Genomic DNA, 20,269 nt, shown 5'->3' on the forward strand with positions numbered 1-20,269 from the left:
ACATGTCAAAAACAAGAGGCTCACAGGCCTTATCGGTCACCTGAGTATTAATTAAAAGTATCACTAGTCCACAGGCCTTATCGGTCACCTGAGTATTAGTTAAAAGTATCACTAGCCCCAAGGGCTATGAAATTACAATAATTGTTGCTGTTCTGCATATATATCTAAGCTGAATTCTAATAATCAGCAGGGGTATAAAACAAGATGTGTTCATAGAATACAAATGCCCCAGAAATAAAGACTTTACTTAATATATTAATATTTTGGACCCGTCCTAGAGTTAGAACTCTGGGGTTGTAACATTCACAATTTTGGTACATCCATTTCTACTTTTCCTAAATATACATTTAGTTTTTATACTGTATGAACTTAAAGAAGTCTTTCAGATGACAAAGAAAATAATCCCCATGAGAATTTTGGACCCACACGGTAACGAAACACCCTACGGTCCACTGGATTATGATATTTATAGTTTGTTCCTTCTAAATATCTATTTAGTTTCAATTTAGTATATCAACAGATTTACAGATGTTTTTGTCTTCCACGACAATGCGGAAGGGCACACACATAGAAATACGTCCGTCCATTTGTCCCACTTGACTTTGTGGACGTTACTCCAAAACCGCTCAACGGATTTTGTTCAAATTTTGTAGGACTGTTAGTCACCATATGTAGTTGATCATATTGCGCTGCTATTTTGATTCGACAAATTTTACAGGAGTTATGGGACTTTGTTGAATTTGTACATGCTACAATATTATAGGCTTTCAGCATACATGTACCAAAAATGACAAAAACCAAAATCAAGTTTAACAAATTTATTGAAACGATAAAGGAAAAAAATATAAAAACAACACCTTCTGTCTCCTCCTGGTACACTAAAATAACTTAAATTAGAAACACATATCTTGTGATGGAAACCCCTATAAGGATATAACCCTTGACGTCAGAGATTTTGTAGTAAAGCTGCTCTAGCAGTTTAACAGATGCTTAATCAGTATGTTCATTTTAGTTTTTATTTATGCAACACACAGTCTGTGCTAGACATGACTTTCAATACTTAAGACTGTTCATGCATATCCATCTTAATATCACTTCTATTGAAAGAAAAAAAATCTAAGATTTGGTCCAAGCATATTTTCTAAAAACCGAATTCCCATTGGTTCATTCTGCATTCACATGGCTTTCTCCGAATGGTTCTTACATTTGTTGAGTAGAGTTACCATTCCATGTTGCATTTTCATCATCATCATCTTTCATGTCTGTCAACCGGCGAACATTTCCCTCAGTGCGATTCAGAGGTTTCCTCTGGTAGGCTCTAAAACACAACAACATTATATATCAACACAACCAGCACAACAAGAATATCATATACCACTACACAATCTGTGATGAGGCTCTACAGCACAACAGGAATATCATATATCACTACACAATCAGTGATGAGGCTCTACAGCACAACAAGAATATCATATATCATTACACAATCAGTGATGAGGCTCTACAGCACAAGAACATCATATATCACTACACAATCAGTGATGAGGCTCTACAGTACAACAAGAACATCATATATCACTACACAATCAGTGATGAGGCTCTACAGTACAACAGGAATATCATATATCACTACACAATCAGTGATGAGGCTCTACAGCACAAGAATATCATACATCACTACACAATCAGTGATGAGGCTCTACAGCACAACAAGAATATCATATATCACTACACAATCAGTGATGAGGCTCTACAGCACAACAAGAATATCATATATCACTACACAATCAGTGATGAGGCTCTATAGCACAACAAGAATATCATATATCACTACACAATCAGTGATGAGGCTCTACAGCACAAGAACATCATATATCACTACACAATCAGTGATGAGGCTCTACAGCACAAGAACATCATATATCACTACACAATCAGTGATGAGGCTCTACAGCACAACAAGAATATCATATATCACTACACAATCAGTGATGAGGCTCTACAGCACAACAAGAATATCATATATCACTACACAATCAGTGATGAGGCTCTACAGCACAAGAATATCATATACCACTACACAATCAGGGAAGAACTTTTATGATTGAGGACTTGTGTTGTTAAGGACCATTTTAGTTTACCTTTACGTTGAGCATCATAATAACTGATTTGTGAGGTTGGGCATCATAATAACTGATTTGTGTGGTTGAGATCTTGCACTATTCTGATTTGTACTTGCATTCTGATTTGTACTTACGTTTGTGGCCTGCACTAGTCTGATTTGTACTTACTTTTGAGGCCTGCACTAGTCTGATTTGTACTTACGTTTGAGGCCTGCACTAGTCTGATTTGTACTTACGTTTGAGGCCTGCACTAGTCTGATTTGTACTTACGTTTGAGGCCTGCACTAGTCTGATTTGTACTTACGTTTGAGGCCTGCACTAGTCTGATTTGTACTTACGTTTGAGGCCTGCACTAGTCTGATTTGTACTTACGTTTGTGGCCTGCACTAGTCTGATTTGTACTTACGTTTGTGGCCTGCACTAGTCTGATTTGTACTTACATTTGAGGCCTGCACTAGTCTGATTTGTACTTACATTTGAGGCCTGCACTAGTCTGATTTGTACTTACGTTTGAGGCCTGCACTAGTCTGATTTGTACTTACATTTGAGGCCTGCACTAGTCTGATTTGTACTTACGTTTGTGGCCTGCCACTTCTCTGAGGAAGCGGCTGAGATTCCTCAGTGTCTGGTGGAGAAGCCTCAGAGTTTGGTTGTGAAGCTCCACCAAACAAGAAAACGCGGATCATGTTCCACAGAAATAGAAGTGGAGCCAATATCAGGGCCAGAATTCCGCCCCCTCCATTGCCTGGTTTGGATAGGCTGGTAGACTTTCTCTATAAAAGCAGTTCTTTTAAATAAATTAATGTACCCTACCAACAAAAATAAAATGTTTATCATAAACATTAACTAGAAAAGAAATTCACATCCAGATGTCAAGGTGTCCTTGAATATTAACCCATGACCTTGAATTGATAGAGCCTTCTTCCTATAATTTGACAGCATAAATAGGTCAAATACAATCACCTCTGATTTTGTTAGAGGAATGTAAACAATGAGGTCAGTTCTAGGTGTATATTCTAGGTTTGGCTATTGGTATGCTTAATTACTCAGCAGTACAGCTATTTTAAAACACAAAGAAGGGTGAATATGCTTAAGTACTTACAGGCACGGCTATCAACACCGAGGAGGGTGCCAGGTTTAGAGACAACAGGGTCTGTGACATATCATCTAATGTAAAAATCCTCTTGGGGTAAACTGTGGAAAGGGTCACATCGCCACCAACATGCTGTAACATAGACATCAGAAAATAATGTATGATGTCAACATTAAACTGGAATTTATTAATGGAACAGTTGAAAAAAGAACCAGAGCCACGAATAGCCAAAAATGGCCCTTAATCAGAACATGATATTATTCTCAGGGACAAAAACCAAGAATATCCATTTTTTTAAATATGTTATCCTTTTTTGAATATCTTTTCATTTTTTTTTAGTTATTGACCTTCAAAGTACCCATTGTTTTGGCCAGATTGTTATTGACGTCGCAATTTTGCAACGTAACATCACAATTTTACAACGTTTCATGTACTTTTACGTGAAAGTTCTCTAGGTATAAAAGTGAAACAAAAACACTGTTCAGTGCAATTTAATTATGATATTGTAAATATTTAAATCTGTCTATGTTAATTCTATATTAATACACACACCTATATTGTATAATCGTACATTTCTTTCTCCTCTCTCTGTTTATCTCCTTCCCTCTCTTTATATTTTTTAAAATTTTTATACACATGTATCAATAAACAAGCACTAATCTCACAAGTATCAATAAACTGATCTCACAAGTATCAATAAACTGATCTCACATGTATCAATAAACTGATCTCACATGTATCAATAAACAAGCACTAATCTCACATGTATCAATAAACTGATCTCACAAGTATCAATAAACTGATCTCACAAGTATCAATACACTGATCTCACATGTATCAATAAACAAGCACTAATCTCACATGTATCAATAAACTGATCTCACAAGTATCAATAAACTGATCTCACAAGTATCAATACACTGATCTCACATGTATCAATAAACTGATCTCACAAGTATCAATACACTGATCTCACAAGTATCAATAAACTGATCTCACATGTATCAATACACTGATCTCACAAGTATCAATACACTGATCTCACATGTATCAATAAACTGATCTCACATGTATCAATGAACTGATCTCACATGTATCAATGAACTGATCTCACATGTATCAATACACTGATCTCACATGCATCAATGAACTGATCTCACAAGTATCAATAAACTGATCTCACATGTATCAATGAACTGATCTCACATGTATCAATGAACTGATCTCACATGTATCAATACACTGATCTCACATGCATCAATGAACTGATCTCACATGTATCAATACACTGATCTCACATGTATCAATACACTGATCTCACATGTAACAATAAACTGATCTCACATGTATCAATAAACAAGCACTAATCTCACAAGTATCAATACACTGATCTCACATGCATCAATAAACTGATCTCACATGTATCAATGAACTGATCTCACATGTATCAATACACTGATCTCACATGTATCAATACACTGATCTCACATGTATCAATACACTGATCTCACATGCATCAATAAACTGATCTCACATGTATCAATACACTGATCTCACATGTAACAATAAACTGATCTCACATGTATCAATAAACAAGCACTAATCTCACAAGTATCAATACACTGATCTCACATGCATCAATAAACTGATCTCACATGTATCAATGAACTGATCTCACATGTATCAATACACTGATCTCACATGTATCAATAAACTGATCTCACATGTATCAATACACTGATCTCACATGTATCAATAAACAAGCACTAATCTCACATGCATCAATAAACTGATCTCACATGTATCAATAAACTGATCTCACATGTATCAATGAACTGATCTCACATGTATCAATAAACAAGCACTAATCTCATATGCATCAATAAACTGATCTCACATGTATCAATACACTGATCTCACATGTATCAATAAACTGATCTCACATGTATCAATACACTGATCTCACATGTATCATTAAACTGATCTCACATGTATCAATAAACAAGCACTGATCTCACAAGTATCAATAAACAAGCACTAATCTCAAATGTATCAATAAACTGATCTCACATGTAACAATAAACTGATCTCACATGTATCAATAAACTGATCTCACATGTATCAATAAACTGATCTCACATGTATCAATAAACTGATCTCAAATGTATCAATAAATGAGCAAAATAACAAAATTGTAAATGCTAAGTTAAAGATAAATGAATGATAAATGAACACAAAATAAACAAGAGGCCCATGGGCCACATCGCTCACCTGAGTCACCTTGGCCCATATCTGAAGACTTTCCATATATATTTGCATGTAAAACCTTGGTCCTTATTATGGCCCAAACTACCCTTTGCAAACTTGAATCTACACTATGTCAGAAAGTTTTCATGTAAATGTCAACTTCTTTGGCCCAATGGTTCTTTTAAAGCTTTTTTCTATATTTGTATGTAAAACTTTGACCCCCCCCCCCTCCCCATTTGTGGCCCCATCCTAACCCCCGGGGACCATGATTTGAACAAACTTGAATCTGCACTATGTCAGAAAGTTTTCTTGTAAATATCAGCTTTTCTGACTCAGTGGTTATTGAGAAAAAGATTTTAACTATATATTTGTATGTAAAACTTTGATCCCCCTTGTGGCCCCATCCTACTCCTGGAGCCCATGATTCGAACAAACTTGAATCTGCACTATGTCAGAAAGTTTTCATGTAAAAATCAGCTTTTCTGGCTTAGTGGTTCTTGAGAAGAAGATTTTTCCTATATATTTGTATTTAAAACTTTGATCCCCTATTGTGGCCCCATCCAACCCCCGGAGCCCATGATTTGAACAAACTTGAATCTGCATTATGTCAGGAAGCTTTCATGTAAATCTCAGCTTTTCTGGCTTAGTGGTTCTTGAGAAGAAGATTTTTAAAGTTTTTCCCTATATATTTGTGTGTAAAACTTTGATCCCCCCTTGGGGCCCCATCTTATCCCCGGGGGCCATGATTTGAACAAACTTGAATCTGCACTATGTCAGAAAGTTTTCATGTAAAAATCAGCTTTTCTGGCTTAGTGGTTCTTGAGAAGAAGATTTTTAAAGATTTTTCCTATATATTTGTATGTAAAACTTTGATCCCCTATTGTGGCCCCATCCAACCCCAGGGGCCCATGATTTGAACACACTTGAATCTGCATTATGTCAGGAAGCTTTCATGTAAATCTCAGCTTTTCTGGCTTAGTGGTTCTTGAGAAGAAGATTTTTAAAGTTTTTCCCTATATATTTGTGTGTAAAACTTTGATCCCCCCTTGGGGCCCCATCTTATCCCCGGGGGCCATGATTTGAACAAACTTGAATCTGCACTATGTCAGGAAGTTTTCATGTAAAAATCAGCTTTTCTGACTCAGTGGTTCTTGAGAAGAAGATTTTTAAAGATTTTTTCTATATATTTGTATGTAAAACTTTGATCCCCTATTGTGGCCCCATCCAACCTCCGGGGCCCATGATTTGAACAAACTTGAATCTGCATTATGTCAGGAAGCTTTCATGTAAATCTCAGCTTTTCTGGCTTAGTGGTTCTTGAGAAGAAGATTTTTAAAGTTTTTCCCTATATATTTGTGTGTAAAACTTTGATCCCCTCCTTGGGGCCCCATCTTATCCCCGGGGGCCATGATTTGAACAAACTTGAATCTGCACTATGTCAGAAAGTTTTCATGTAAAAATCAGCTTTTCTGGCTTAGTGGTTCTTGAGAAGAAGATTTTTAAAGATTTTTCCTATATATTTGTATGTAAAACTTTGATCCCCTATTGTGGCCCCATCCAACCCCAGGGGCCCATGATTTGAACACACTTGAATCTGCATTATGTCAGGAAGCTTTCATGTAAATCTCAGCTTTTCTGGTTTAGTGGTTCTTGAGAAGAAGATTTTTAAAGTTTTTCCCTATATATTTGTATGTAAAACTTTGATCCCCCCTTGTGGCCCCATCCTACCACCGGGGGCCATGATTTGAACAAACTTGAATCTGAAATATGTCAGAAAGCTTTCAGGTAAATTTCAGCTCTTCTGGCCCAGTGGTTCTTGAGAAGAAGATTTTTAAATGACCCCACCCTATTTTTGCATTTTTGTGATTATCTCCCCTTTGAAAGGGACATGGCCCTTCATTTGAACAAACTTGAAAGCCCTTCACCCAAGGATGCTTTTGGCCAAGTTAGGTTGAAATTGGCCCAGTGGTTCTGGGGAAGAAGTCGAAAATGTGAAAAGTTTACAGACAGACGGACAGACAGACGGACGCCGGACAAAATGTGATCAGAATAGCTCACTTGAACCTTCGGATCAGGTGAGCTAAAAAGGAAAGGGGTTATATTTCAGGGACTTACTTTTTGGGTAAACTTACTACGGACACAAACTTACTACGGACACAAACTTACTACGGACACAAACTTACTACGGACACAACCTTACTTTTGTAACAAAGGAATGAACAACTTGCAGGGCGTTGGACGAAGGAAAAGAATCTGATACTGAGGTTCCGTCAGGCAAGCGCACCTGGATCCTGGCGGTCTCCCTGAAAAATTATTAAATACACATATCAACAGAATTACATGGCTTTTGTTTGTCTATAAGAAATAAATCAGTGTGGTATTGGTACAATCATGTACAATACAAGTAGTGTAACCATTCTTCAGCTTCAATATTCGTTCAGTAAGATATTCTTCCTTTCACACAACCATCCTATAACTGATTCACAAATGGTTACAATATAACTGATTCACTAATGGTTACAATATAACTGATTCACTAATGGTTACAATATAACTGATTCACTATTAATGGTTACAATATAACTGATTCACTAATGGTTACAATATAACTGATTCACTATTAATGATTACAATATAACTGATTCAGTAATAGTTACAATTTCTTGGCTTCCTCCTCCTCGGAGAGTTTTTGCCGGACTGATGACTGGGCCTGTTTCTTTTCCTCCTGGGCTTGCTGTAGTTCCTCTTTCTCCTTCCTGAAGCGAGCTGCCCGCTCTTCCCTGTAGACAGAATAAGATATTTCATCAGTATTTAGTCCTTCCCTTCCCCTCTCTTACAGACAGGACAAGAAATTCTCTCCCCCTCCCCTCTCTTACAGACAGGACAAGAAATTCTCTCCCCTTCCCCCTCTCTTGGAGACAAATAACACCTCTCCTCTCTCACAGACAAGACAAGAAATCCCCCCCCCCTCTCTCTCACGGACAAGACAAGAAACCCCCCCCCCCCAACCCCCCCAACGCTCTTATAGACAGCTTATTCGCAGCTTAGAGCATTAATTCACGAACTTTGAAAAATTCTAGAATATCAAAATCCTCATTTGAACTTAAAATGCAAAAATAAACAAATTAGAAAGAACGAGCATACCCAAAAATTGTTTACACTTTTGTGGTAAGCTAAAAAACCAAAGACTCTCCCTTAGGAAGCTAAATCAAATTAGAATTTTAAGAATATCAAATACAGGTGAACTTCGATTTCTCGAACTTGTTAGGACTGAAGAAAAACTTCAAGATATCCGAGGGTTCAAGAAATTGAAGTTGATGAATCTGACACCAATACTGTGTAATGTTTTATGTTGTTCTATTTGACAGGTAAACAAACACACCTTAAGCGGTATAAGTTTTAGTTTGAAGTTGTGGATTAATTTTTTAAAACGTTTGCATTTGCATGTATTTTGTATATTTATTACTTTATTTGATGCTGCAACACTTACATTTTACGAATTTCAGTCAAATTTCTTAACAATAAATCACCGTTATCACGTTCAGTTCAGTATTTCTGATACCCGGATTTGTGTTACGCTTTGTAAATGATAAACTGATCACTGTAATAATGATGAAGACGGAAAATATCGTTCTACAGTAACTTATTGAAATTGTTATTGATAATAAACGTAAACAAAAGCACTACAGTTACAATGAATGATGAATAAATCTACTGATCAAAGCAAGTACATGTAAAATTTCAAAGCTCAGTCATTTGTACTGAAAACTCTGCTCCAAATCGTACTCATACTAAAAAGTGAAAGTTATAAAACTTTTATAAAATCATCCTCACACTCAAATGGAGTACATCCTCAAGATTTTTCGAGTATGTTTCGAAGCTTGCTCAGAATTGTACTAAAAAACAAACATGAGTTTGAGTACGGTAAAAGTTTTATAACCTCCAGGCAAAGGTCATCATGAATAAACATTGGTTTCAAGTAAGTGTTGTACCTATCCCTGGCGATCTGCTCCTTAATTTTGTCTGACATACCTGTCCCTGGCGATCTGCTCCTTGATTTTGTCTGACATACCTGTCCCTGGCGATCTGCTCCATGATTTTGTCTGACATACCTATCCCTGATGATCTGCTCCATGATTTTGTCTGACATACCTATCCCTGATGATCTGCTCCATGATTTTGTCTGACATACCTATCCCTGACGATCTGCTCCATGATTTTGTCTGACATACCTGTCCCTGATGATCTGCTCCATGATTTTGTCTGACATACCTGTCCCTGGCAATCTGCTCCTTGATTTTGTCTCTCTGACGTTTCTCCTCCGCTTTCTCTTTCCTCATCTGCTCTACAGACTCCTTCATCTCTCTCTCCTTCTGATACTCCTTCAGTGTCTGCATGTCTTTTCCAAGTTTCCTTCTGTCCTTCTCTTCCTGTTTTTCTTTCTTTTACAAATTAACCCATTTATATTTTAACAAATTCACACAGACTGACAGAAAAGTGGGTTTTTTCTCTCTAAATCACCCAGTTTTACAAATAAAAGCACACATGCACAGAGTATATACATGGTATATAATACACATCTATTCTTGTCTGCATAAAACATGTTCATGTCTAGCACACATAGTTACCTCATTGTCAGTTTTCTCTCGGTTGATTTTTCTCTCTTCCATCTTCCCTTTTGCTCTGAAACACATTTTTGAAAGGTATAAGTATCCTCAGCGTTTCTTTCGTCTGACGTGTATATTTCCAATATAATTGGGTGCAATGACTTGATACAAGAAGTTACAGTGTTCTGCGGGTACACTTGGAAACTAGGGATGTCAACCAATATTCAAATATTTTTTGATACAATCTACCCTCAACTATTTTTTTTTTTTATTTGAATAGTCTGTAAAAAAAAATTGTCTGCATGTTTCCTTGTATCAAAACTACACAACAGTGCAGCAGTGGATAGAGCAGTCTTCACGAAAAACTTTGTAAAGCACAGGCCCTTCGGGCCTCCCAGTATAATAATTGTGCAAGCCCGAACAATATTTTGCAGGCCCAAAATGTTTATTTTCTAATTTGACCTCTTGTTATTTGCTGATTCTACTCTATAGACACATGCACAGTTCTTCTACTGTAGGAAAATACAGGTCAAGATGATCATAGTTAAAGAACAACTGACATTAAAAGGATTATATTATTTTTCAACATATTAATCCAGTATATGCGAAAGTTTTTGGACCACACAGGACATTCGGCCCAGTGTAATCAATGAACACACCGGGCCGAACCAAATTTTGTCAGACCGAAAAACCTAATGTAAAAAAGTGAAACACGTGAAAATGCAAAACCAAGGGAATCTTATTTATTATACTAGTAATACTATACCAGGAATCCTTCCCGTATAATACTTTAGAAAGTCCATGCGGTTTTAATCAATTCATTTACGTATTTGGATGTGTGCTATTTTTTTTACTTATAACAAACTCCGCATCAAGATAGTAAAGCTCAAAACCGGACATTGAGACATAGGACATTCCGGTCCGGTGTAAAAAATGATGCATCGGACCTAAGGCACTGCACATCGGTCAGGTCCGACGGTCCGATGTCTTTCGCATAGACTGATTAATTTCGCAGATACATCAGCAGCTCATGTTCAACTCTGTTTTGTATACACCACGTACAAAACATTTTGTTTTCTCCAGAATCACTTAAATGTTAGCCAAGGCCTACCCTCGCAGTGTTCGAAATTGGTTTAAAACTTGGTATAGACCACAGGTCTATGCCAAAAATAAGATGACTTAGACCTCATCGAATTGGCATAGACCACAACATTGAAAAAATAGTAACACAAATTTAAAACATTTTCATTTACTTCTAATATACTTAGAAAGTGTATTTTCTTTCCATTTCTGTAATATCATCCTTTCCTCATAATGTTTATCAGACATCGACTGACCATGCAAGGCCCTCTTGGATAACTTTATTGCTTTAAATCTAGAAAATTGGCATAGACAATTTGGTCTATCTCAATTACAGTTGGCATAGACCAGTGCCATTTAACATATACTCGGTCTATGGTTAATTTCGAACACTGCCCTCGGTCCAATGGGGCATGAATTTTCGTTTTTTCTCCTCGTACGACAGTTTTTTTGGGTTTTTTTTATCGGATGGTTGTGATTGTGAAATACGCTTGGGTGGTTTTGAATTTCCCGGATGAGCCCCCTCCCTATACTTCAGAAAAGGCAGCATGGTTGATAATTTTTCTATGCGAAATTTGACTACTAAGTCATGACATTTAGTCTGAGTCAATCTCACGCTTTATTTGTAATATATACAGAACATATAAGAAAACATTTACAGGGCCACCGGACTCCAGGATTTAATATTTTAAGAAGCCCGATCCCGATTTTACTGGCCTCGGGCATCGGGCCACTGGTTAATGTTGAAGACTGATAGAGTAATTTAGAAAGAAAAAAAAACCTCTGTATGAACTGTATCAAAGACAGTTACATTTAACATTTATGTTCTTTCTACATGTGTATGTGTTCCAATGCCATAATTATGCATTTGATTTGAAATAAACTGAGTGTCATGCATGTTGTCTTAATTAATTGTCATAATGGATGTTAACACCAGGGTCTACCTAACAGGACTTCTACAGTTAACTGAGCACTAATCCGTGGGAATTTACACGTAGGTGATCCTGCTCAAGGTATTTATCATGTTTATCCAATACTACACCTTTACATGACAAATTTATTTAATTTCAAAAACATTTATAACGTTAAATTTAGATTCAATATCCCGTGGGGATCCGGGTTAAAATAGACCTCAGTATCCCTTGCTTGTTGTGAGATGAGACTAAATGGGGCGGTCCTTCGGATGAGACCGCAAACACCGAGTCCCCATGTCACAGCAGGTGTGGCACGATAAAGATCACTCCCTGCTCAAAGGCCATAAAGGTCGAGCATATTATGCCAAAATTATGTAGCCTTTCATCAGCAAAATATGAGTGAAAGATTCTCTAATACTACGACCAACCAACATCAATATGCCTTGAAGTAGCTTATGTTACGCGTATCTGATTGTTGGTAAAGGCACGAAAATACATGTATGTGAGTACGCTATACTGAACAATGTGTGTATAAAAATTGTACAAAGGAACATCACCTTCACTGTGGTTAAAAAAGTTTGAATAATCAAATATTGTTCGACTAAAGCTATCAAATAATCCACTAAGAAATTTTTTTCATTTTGACATCCATATCGGAAACCTTATCCATAAATGGTTTTGCTGATGTCCGATTGCTATCTAATCGTCTATTCATTATAGAGTACATGTGTACCCATTTCCACATCCTTCACCCAATCTAACTTTTTTAAAACACTGATTTATTGTTATTTTATCAAAATAAGTCTTAGATTTCCTCCATTTGCTCTCAGTATGCTTACTTTTGTACTCTTTCCTCTAGGGGAGGTTTTTCCTCCTGGGCTGGCTGTGTGTATGTGCTTGGTTCTGCTGTGTGCTGTTGTGAGGATGTGTTTGGCTGTATCACTGCTGTTGGGGAATTTTGCTGGGAAGCAGTTAACTGGTCATTGTGTAGCTAAAATACAAATGGTTATCATGTAACAAACATACAATCAGTCATCATGTAACAAACATACAATCAGTCATCATGTAACAGACACACAATCAGTCATCATGTAACAGACATACAATCAGTCATCATGTAACAAACATACAATCAGTCATCATGTAACAGACATACAATCAGTCATCATGTAACAGACATACAATCAGTCATCATGTAACAGACATACAATCAGTCATCATGTAACAGACATACAATCAGTCATCATGTAACAGACATACAATCAGTCATCATGTAACAGACATACAATCAGTCATCATGTAACAGACACACAATCAGTCATCATGTAACAAACATACAATCAGTCATCATGTAACAGACACACAATCAGTCATCATGTAACAAACACACAATCAGTCATCATGTAACAAACACACAATCAGTCATCATGTAACAGACATACAATCGGTCATCATGTAACAGACATACAATCAGTCATCATGTAACAGACATACAATCGGTCATCATGTAACAGACATACAATCAGTCATCATGTAACAAACATACAATCGGTCATCATGTAGCTGAAATACAATTGGTCATCATATAATTGAAATACAATTGAATCTTGTGCAGCTTTATAAATTTGGTATCTAAAATACAATTGGTCACCACATAGCTAAATATAATTGGACAATATGTGCTTTAAATATAACTGGTCTTAGTGTAGCTAAAAGACAAATGGTCATCATGTAGTTAAAATACAAAAATGGACCTGGAGTTAAAAATACAGTTGGTCATAATATATAGCTAAAAATACAACATGCATCTCTACACTAGACGACTCAGACCCACTCTCACATCTCCACTGGTTTTCTGTGGTTTCACTGATTTGGAACATTATTCAGTTGATAAGATAATTAATAATTTCATCATTATGTGCTGTTTACAATCTGAAATACCTTGAGCACATTCTGTAAGACTTGAAGAAAGTCGGATTTCCCTTTGTGTCCAGCAGTAACTTCAATAGGTGCTCCATTTACACCAATAAAATACGTGGAAGGCACAACCACAACAGGGTCTTAATGCAGTCAAGTTTTTCAATCTCAGATCGGATATGTGTAAAAATGAGACAGTGTGGGTTATTTTGAAGTTTAATTTCCAAAGGAAGTCCAGACTGAGAAAGTTACCAAAAACTTACCAGACATTTTTGTAATTCTGTTGAAAGTTTTCACATATCTATCTAAGAAAATGTTGAAATATTTTACCTGTCCAAATGTTGAAATATTTTACTTGACCGAATCTAATTTTACCTGTTTGTCTGGTGACTTTATCTGCAGGTCCTTCCCTTTAGATGGCATACAATATTTTAGCACTTGTGTTTATTACTATAAAACACTTTCTGCAGCTTTTAGTAGCCAGTATACAAGTGTTCAGTAGTCAGTGTATAGGTGTTTAGTAGTCAGTGTACAGGTGTTTAGTAATCAGTGTACAGGTGTTCAGAAGTTAGTATACAGGTGTTCAGTAGACAGTGTACAGGTGTTCAGTAGCCAGTGTACAGGTGTTCAGTAGTCTGTGTACAGGTGTTCAGTAGCCAGTGTACAGGTGTTCAGTAGTCAGTGTACAGTAGTCTGTATACAGGTGTTTAGTTGTCTGACTCTGTGTACAGGTGTTCAGTAGTCAGTGTACAGGTGTTCAGTAAATAGTGTACAGGTGTTCAGTTGTCAGTGTAAAAGTGTTCAGTTGTCTGTGTACAGGTGTTCAGTAGTCAGTGTACAGGTGTTCAGTAGTCTGTGTACAGGTGTTCAGTAGTCTGTGTACAGGTGTTCAGTAGTCTGTGTACAGGTGTTCAGTAGACAGTGTACAGGTGTTCAGTAGTCTGTGTACAGGTGTTCAGTAGACAGTGTACAGGTGTTTAGTAGTTAGTGTACAGGTCTTCAGTAGACAGCATACAGTAAATAGTGTACAGGTGTTCAGTAGACAGTGTACAGGTGTTCAGTAAATAGTGTACAGGTGTTCAGTAGACAGTGTACAGGTGTTCAGTAGTCAGTGTACAGATGTTCAGTTGTCTGTGTACAGGTGTTCAGTTGTCTGTGTACAGGTGTTCAGTAGACAGTGTACAGGTGTTCAGTAGACAGTGTACAGGTGTTCAGTAGACAGTGTACAGGTGTTCAGTAGTCAGTGTACAGATGTTCAGTTGTCTGTGTACATGTGTTCAGTAGACAGTGTACAGTAGACAATGTACAGGTGTTCAGTAGTCTGTGTACAGGTGTTCAGTAAATAGTGTACAGGTGTTCAGTAGTTAGTGTACAGGTGTTTAGTAGTTAGTATACAGGTGTTCAGTAGTCAGTATACAAGTGTTCAGTAGACAGTGTACAGGTGTTCAGTAAATAATGTACAATAGACAATGTACAGGTGCTCAGTAGTCTGTGTACAGGTGTTCAGTAGACAGTGTACAGGTTTTCAGTAGTCAGTGTACAGGTGTGTTCAGTAGATAGTGTACAGGTGTTCAGTAGTCAGGTGTTCAGGGAGTATACAGGTGTTCAGTATACAATGTGAAGGTGTTCAGAAGTCAGTATACAGGTGTTCAGCAGACAGTGTATGAATGTCCACTAGGACCATTACATCTTGTTCCCTATTGAACATGTTATATATGAACATACTGATATCGAACTTTCCACAACAAAAAGGATACAGATCTGTGAGAAATGACCACAGGCATCACTAAAACATGAAAGAAAGAAAAATGTTAACCTCTATATAATTACCTTACATCTTCATCTCACTTCCCATACTTTTCAAAAGGTAACATGATAAATGATTATTTGTTTTTTTACGTCTCGTCAAGAATATTTCACTTATGCTGAGATGTAAAGGTAACAAGATGATTGATTATTTGTTTCTTTACGTCTCGTCAACAATCTTTCACTCATATTGAGATGTAAAGGTAACAAGATGATTGATTATAGGTTTTTTACGTCTCATCAAGAATTTTTCACTCATATTGTGATGTAAAGGTAACAAAATAATTGATTGATTATAGGTTTTTTACGTCTCATCAAGAATCTTTCCCTCATATTGAGATGTAAAGTAACAAGTGGCCTACAATGCTCATCTCACTCATACAGTGATAAGACTAACATGATTTGTAAAACTTGAATCTCTAATACATAAGGATTTTTGAATAGTGTTAAATTATACCCTTGCTGTACTTATAAGGAAAAGTTTTAATACGCAAGTTCCGAGTTACACAAAAATTATTTCCCTTTGTCGAACTCTTTCGCATTTTATGACGTATGGTCGGTACACAATGTATACATTATATCGTAGACTGGCATTGTACATAACAATTACGTACAATTAATGTAATAAAAGCGTAACTTTTGTTTATATCAATCACTGGTATGTATATTCTGGCCATATCAAGCATAATCTGTTTGAATAAGACCATCAGATTGTCTATTAAATCATTATTCGTTTCTCTTCTACATGAGTGACGCTTTTATCAAAGAAAGATGGCAATTAACAGTATTTGTTTGAGCCATTTTGTTATCCAATACTCATAAACTCACTAAAGTTGCCTTTCCCCTGAGATAGGATGGTCTCAGAAACTCTGGATATCATCTTTTAAGAAATAATAAAACGTTAGTAATTAGCAAATGTACCCACTGTCATCATATTTTACGTCATAATTTACGGAAGAGTTTGACAAAGGGAAATAACTCTTGGAGAACTCGGAACTTCCGTATAGAATGATTTACTTATACATAATGTAAATTCCAATGCAAAACTTAATTTAATTACAATCACTCGAGTGTGAATTTATGACGTTCAGCAGTATGGACAACCAGACCTCTTGGACTTGATTTTAAATCTACAATACCAACCACTGCCAACTTTATTTAAATCTTGTTTGCTAGCATCCAGAATCTATGTACTAACAGTGAACTGTGAAACAGAAATGTTATACTGACCTACTAGAGAGACATATTGGTTGTTTAATCTTACTAATGCATCATATGTGTAATAAAAAGAGTAAAATAATGCATTTCTCCTCTACAGACTCTCACAATCATGAATCATGGCTCGTGTCTTTCTCAGCAGTAAAATCTTAGATGATTAAGAAACCTTCATTTGAAAAAAAAAATTAATTCCTTTACCTAAATAACGGGAGTCTGAATTCATATTAATTAAATGGAAATAAAAGTCCGGAAAAAAATTATCCGTCTTCTATATATATATAAAAAAGATGAATAATTTTTTTAAGGATTTTTATTTCAATCTAATTTTGATAAAACTTCAGACTCCTGTGTTTAAAGACATTTCTGTTAAGATAAGATTGGTTGTAATTGGTCAAGTAGAATTGGAAATGACCGAAGCCAAGTGCAAGTTTTCATGATTGACTGAATAACTGATATTCTAACTTTTGCATTCTATGCAAGTCTTATACAGCAAATTTCTAACCCAAAAGCAGGGTTTGACACTAAGGCACGTCCGACCGACCGAGACTACTAAATGATAGGTCCGATCGGGTAAAATGTTTATTTACTAGTCCGACTGGTCGTGTTAAAAATATAAACAAATTTAAGAAACTTTACTTTAAATCATAAGATATTTTATTCATAAAAAAAATAACTGTAAAGAGTTTGCGAGCAATTTTGAACCGCATGATGACATAATCTCTATCTTTAGTTCTAATAAGTCGCGGTCGTAAGTGATGTTCTACGACATCTACACATTGTTAATGTGTTTAATGTTATGTTTTGGTTAAATAGAATTATTGAATTCATTTTCATTAAAAAAAAACACCAAAACGGTTCATTTGAATTGAATATAAGAAAGTGTTTATTAAACATATGTGCGGGAATGTCTATATAATCAAACATGAAATCTCGTCCTCAATGAAAGCAAAAGATGTCTCAAGAAAGACAAAAAAGGAAAACGTTGGGTAGAAACAAAGCAGGGCTTATGAAATAGAAATTTAAAAAAAAATATTGAGGTCAATTTATTCTAAATGGATTAAAGAATTTCTGTGCCAGTAAAAATTTAAAGAAACTGAAAAAAGGGTTGAAAGTAAAAGCATCAAATTGAATGACGAGATTAAAGATTTTTTTGAGACAATTAAATGCATTTTAGTTCAAACTTAACGTTTTTCATATAAATTAAGTACATGTATTTAGATATGGAGAATCTTATAAGATTTTTTTCTGGAACGTTGGTCAGGGCTAGTGGATGTAAGGTCAGGTCTAGCAAAAATCATTTTAAGTAGCCTGATTGGTCTAGTGCCCAAAAAAGTTAATGTCAAACCCTGCAAAAATCAAAAATATGAAAAGCTTATAACACATAACAAAAACATTTTGATCAGAAAACTTACTAGGTCATTTCAGCTGAAAAAAAAACATAACTGGATAAAAAATTTAATCTCTCACTTCATTTCCATCATTTGAATGAATGCTGTGTTCAAATAATAGAACAAAGTGAGAGATTTGATTTTTAATCAGACTATGTCCTTCCTCCACTCAGATGACCATCCAAATAATGAATCAAAGATATTGGCATATCATTTTAATCAGATAATTAAGTTTACATGATTTCAAACCTGCACATCTTTACCCGTTAGTTTTCATAGCTACATCTTTACCTGTTAGCTGCTATTTTAATAGCTACACATCCATTGCTATTGCAAGTTGACACTACATCTGTTTCATTCCACACTTTATCCATCTCTGTAGACATGTCATTCTGTCCTACAATCAGAGTCAAAACACCGTCTGTATTAACAATGGTAGAACTCTGACAAAGCGTCACATACACGTACTGTAATATAGGACCAGTGTCTATATCGTTAAATACTGTTTAATAGTTAAAATGGTAGATCTCCTACGGACCCGGTTTTATTGTGATACCATTTTTTACAACGCCATTCCGATTATTCTATGCACCCGTGGCGAGCGGATCGGAGGCAAGGCAGTTTGATTATTCTAACCGTGTCGTCACCGATTTTTGCTATTGAGACCACAGCCTATATTGTTATATCAATTCATATCAAAGTTACGTTTTATAGGAAGTATTGTTTTTATATATATAAAATGTCTCACGCAAGTTTAAGTGAGCAAGCAGAATTTTGTCGATTAACAAAAATAGATTTGGGGATTTTTTTTTTTTCAGAATCCAATGGTAAACTTACCATAGATGTAAACAATAAACACAACTTTCTGTCGTTTTGATCTCTGTATGGCATCAGGAATACTTCCGCTAAACCAGTTCATCTTCTAGAATCGATGTTTTCAGTGTGACAAATGCAAAATGAAATGATAACGAAAATGAAACCGGAAGTACATTCATCATTTTAGGAATATTAAGTCGTACAAATGATTTTCGGTTCAACTCAACAGACAATGAAATCTCTCAAAAGTACGAGTTTTCTAAGGCACTCCGTTTTTACATTTATTCCTCTGTAAAGATGTCTCATAAATTTTATAAGATACCTTATAAAAGTTAGAAGATATTTTCTAAAGTTTATGAGATATTCTTTATAAAATATATCTCATAAAACATGCAAGTTATCTTATATATGTTTTATAAGATATCTCATAAACTTAAAAGATATCATATACTGTATACAGTGAATTATTCGCCCCGTTTTATTTTTGCCTCTAATTTCATCCTAGCTCATTGCCAGAGGGCATGGGCGAACCTAGCTGTTTTCTCTCAATTTATATCTCTCTTTTAACACAACTATGTCTGAGCGACTTGCATTTACACAAGGCGAAACTGTCCACAAGTGTAGAGATGCAAAAATAAGGAGCAAAATTAATCCTAAACACAGTATATTTTATAAGATATCTCATAAATTATTTTTTATAAGATATCTCATCAACTTATAAAGATATCTCTAACTGTTTTAAAGAGATCATCAAATCATTTTATGCACATATAATATAACTGAATCATTGATGTGTGCATCAAATCAATTAATGTTCTTATCAACTGCATGGGTGTACGGGTAGCGCTCTCACTTCTCACCGCTGCGACCCGAGTTCGATCCAGGTGTGATCGGCAGTGGTTGTATGTGAGAGGGTATGGCGGTCGCCCGCTCGGACACGTGGGTTTCCTCCCACATAAATGACCCCCTAGCGCAAACATCTGTGCATCAAAGGACCCCATTGGAAATAAGCTTTCGAGCTTTCATGGGTTATCCTTGGTATCTATGTATGTATATACCG

At 35.9% G+C, this 20,269-nt stretch overlaps 1 protein-coding gene across 1 annotated transcript; it reads right to left on the minus strand.

Moving 5' to 3' along the window:
• Positions 1-803: 803 nt before the first annotated feature.
• On the minus strand, positions 804-19,407 carry LOC125683735 (UBX domain-containing protein 4-like). Its single transcript, XM_048925177.2, has 12 exons — positions 19,231-19,407; positions 18,685-18,790; positions 15,739-15,767; positions 14,006-14,124; positions 12,904-13,055; positions 10,092-10,146; positions 9,736-9,905; positions 8,121-8,243; positions 7,664-7,766; positions 3,226-3,348; positions 2,700-2,896; positions 804-1,318 (listed from the first exon to the last, which is right to left on the minus strand). The coding sequence occupies exons 1-12, from the start codon at positions 19,310-19,312 to the stop codon at positions 1,201-1,203; spliced, it is 1,377 nt and encodes a 458-aa protein (XP_048781134.2). The 5' UTR covers positions 19,313-19,407; the 3' UTR covers positions 804-1,200.
• Positions 19,408-20,269: the final 862 nt, after the last annotated feature.

Source organism: Ostrea edulis, chromosome 6, assembly GCF_947568905.1.
Source record: "Ostrea edulis chromosome 6, xbOstEdul1.1, whole genome shotgun sequence".
In the NCBI taxonomy this organism is placed as follows: domain Eukaryota; kingdom Metazoa; phylum Mollusca; class Bivalvia; order Ostreida; family Ostreidae; genus Ostrea; species Ostrea edulis.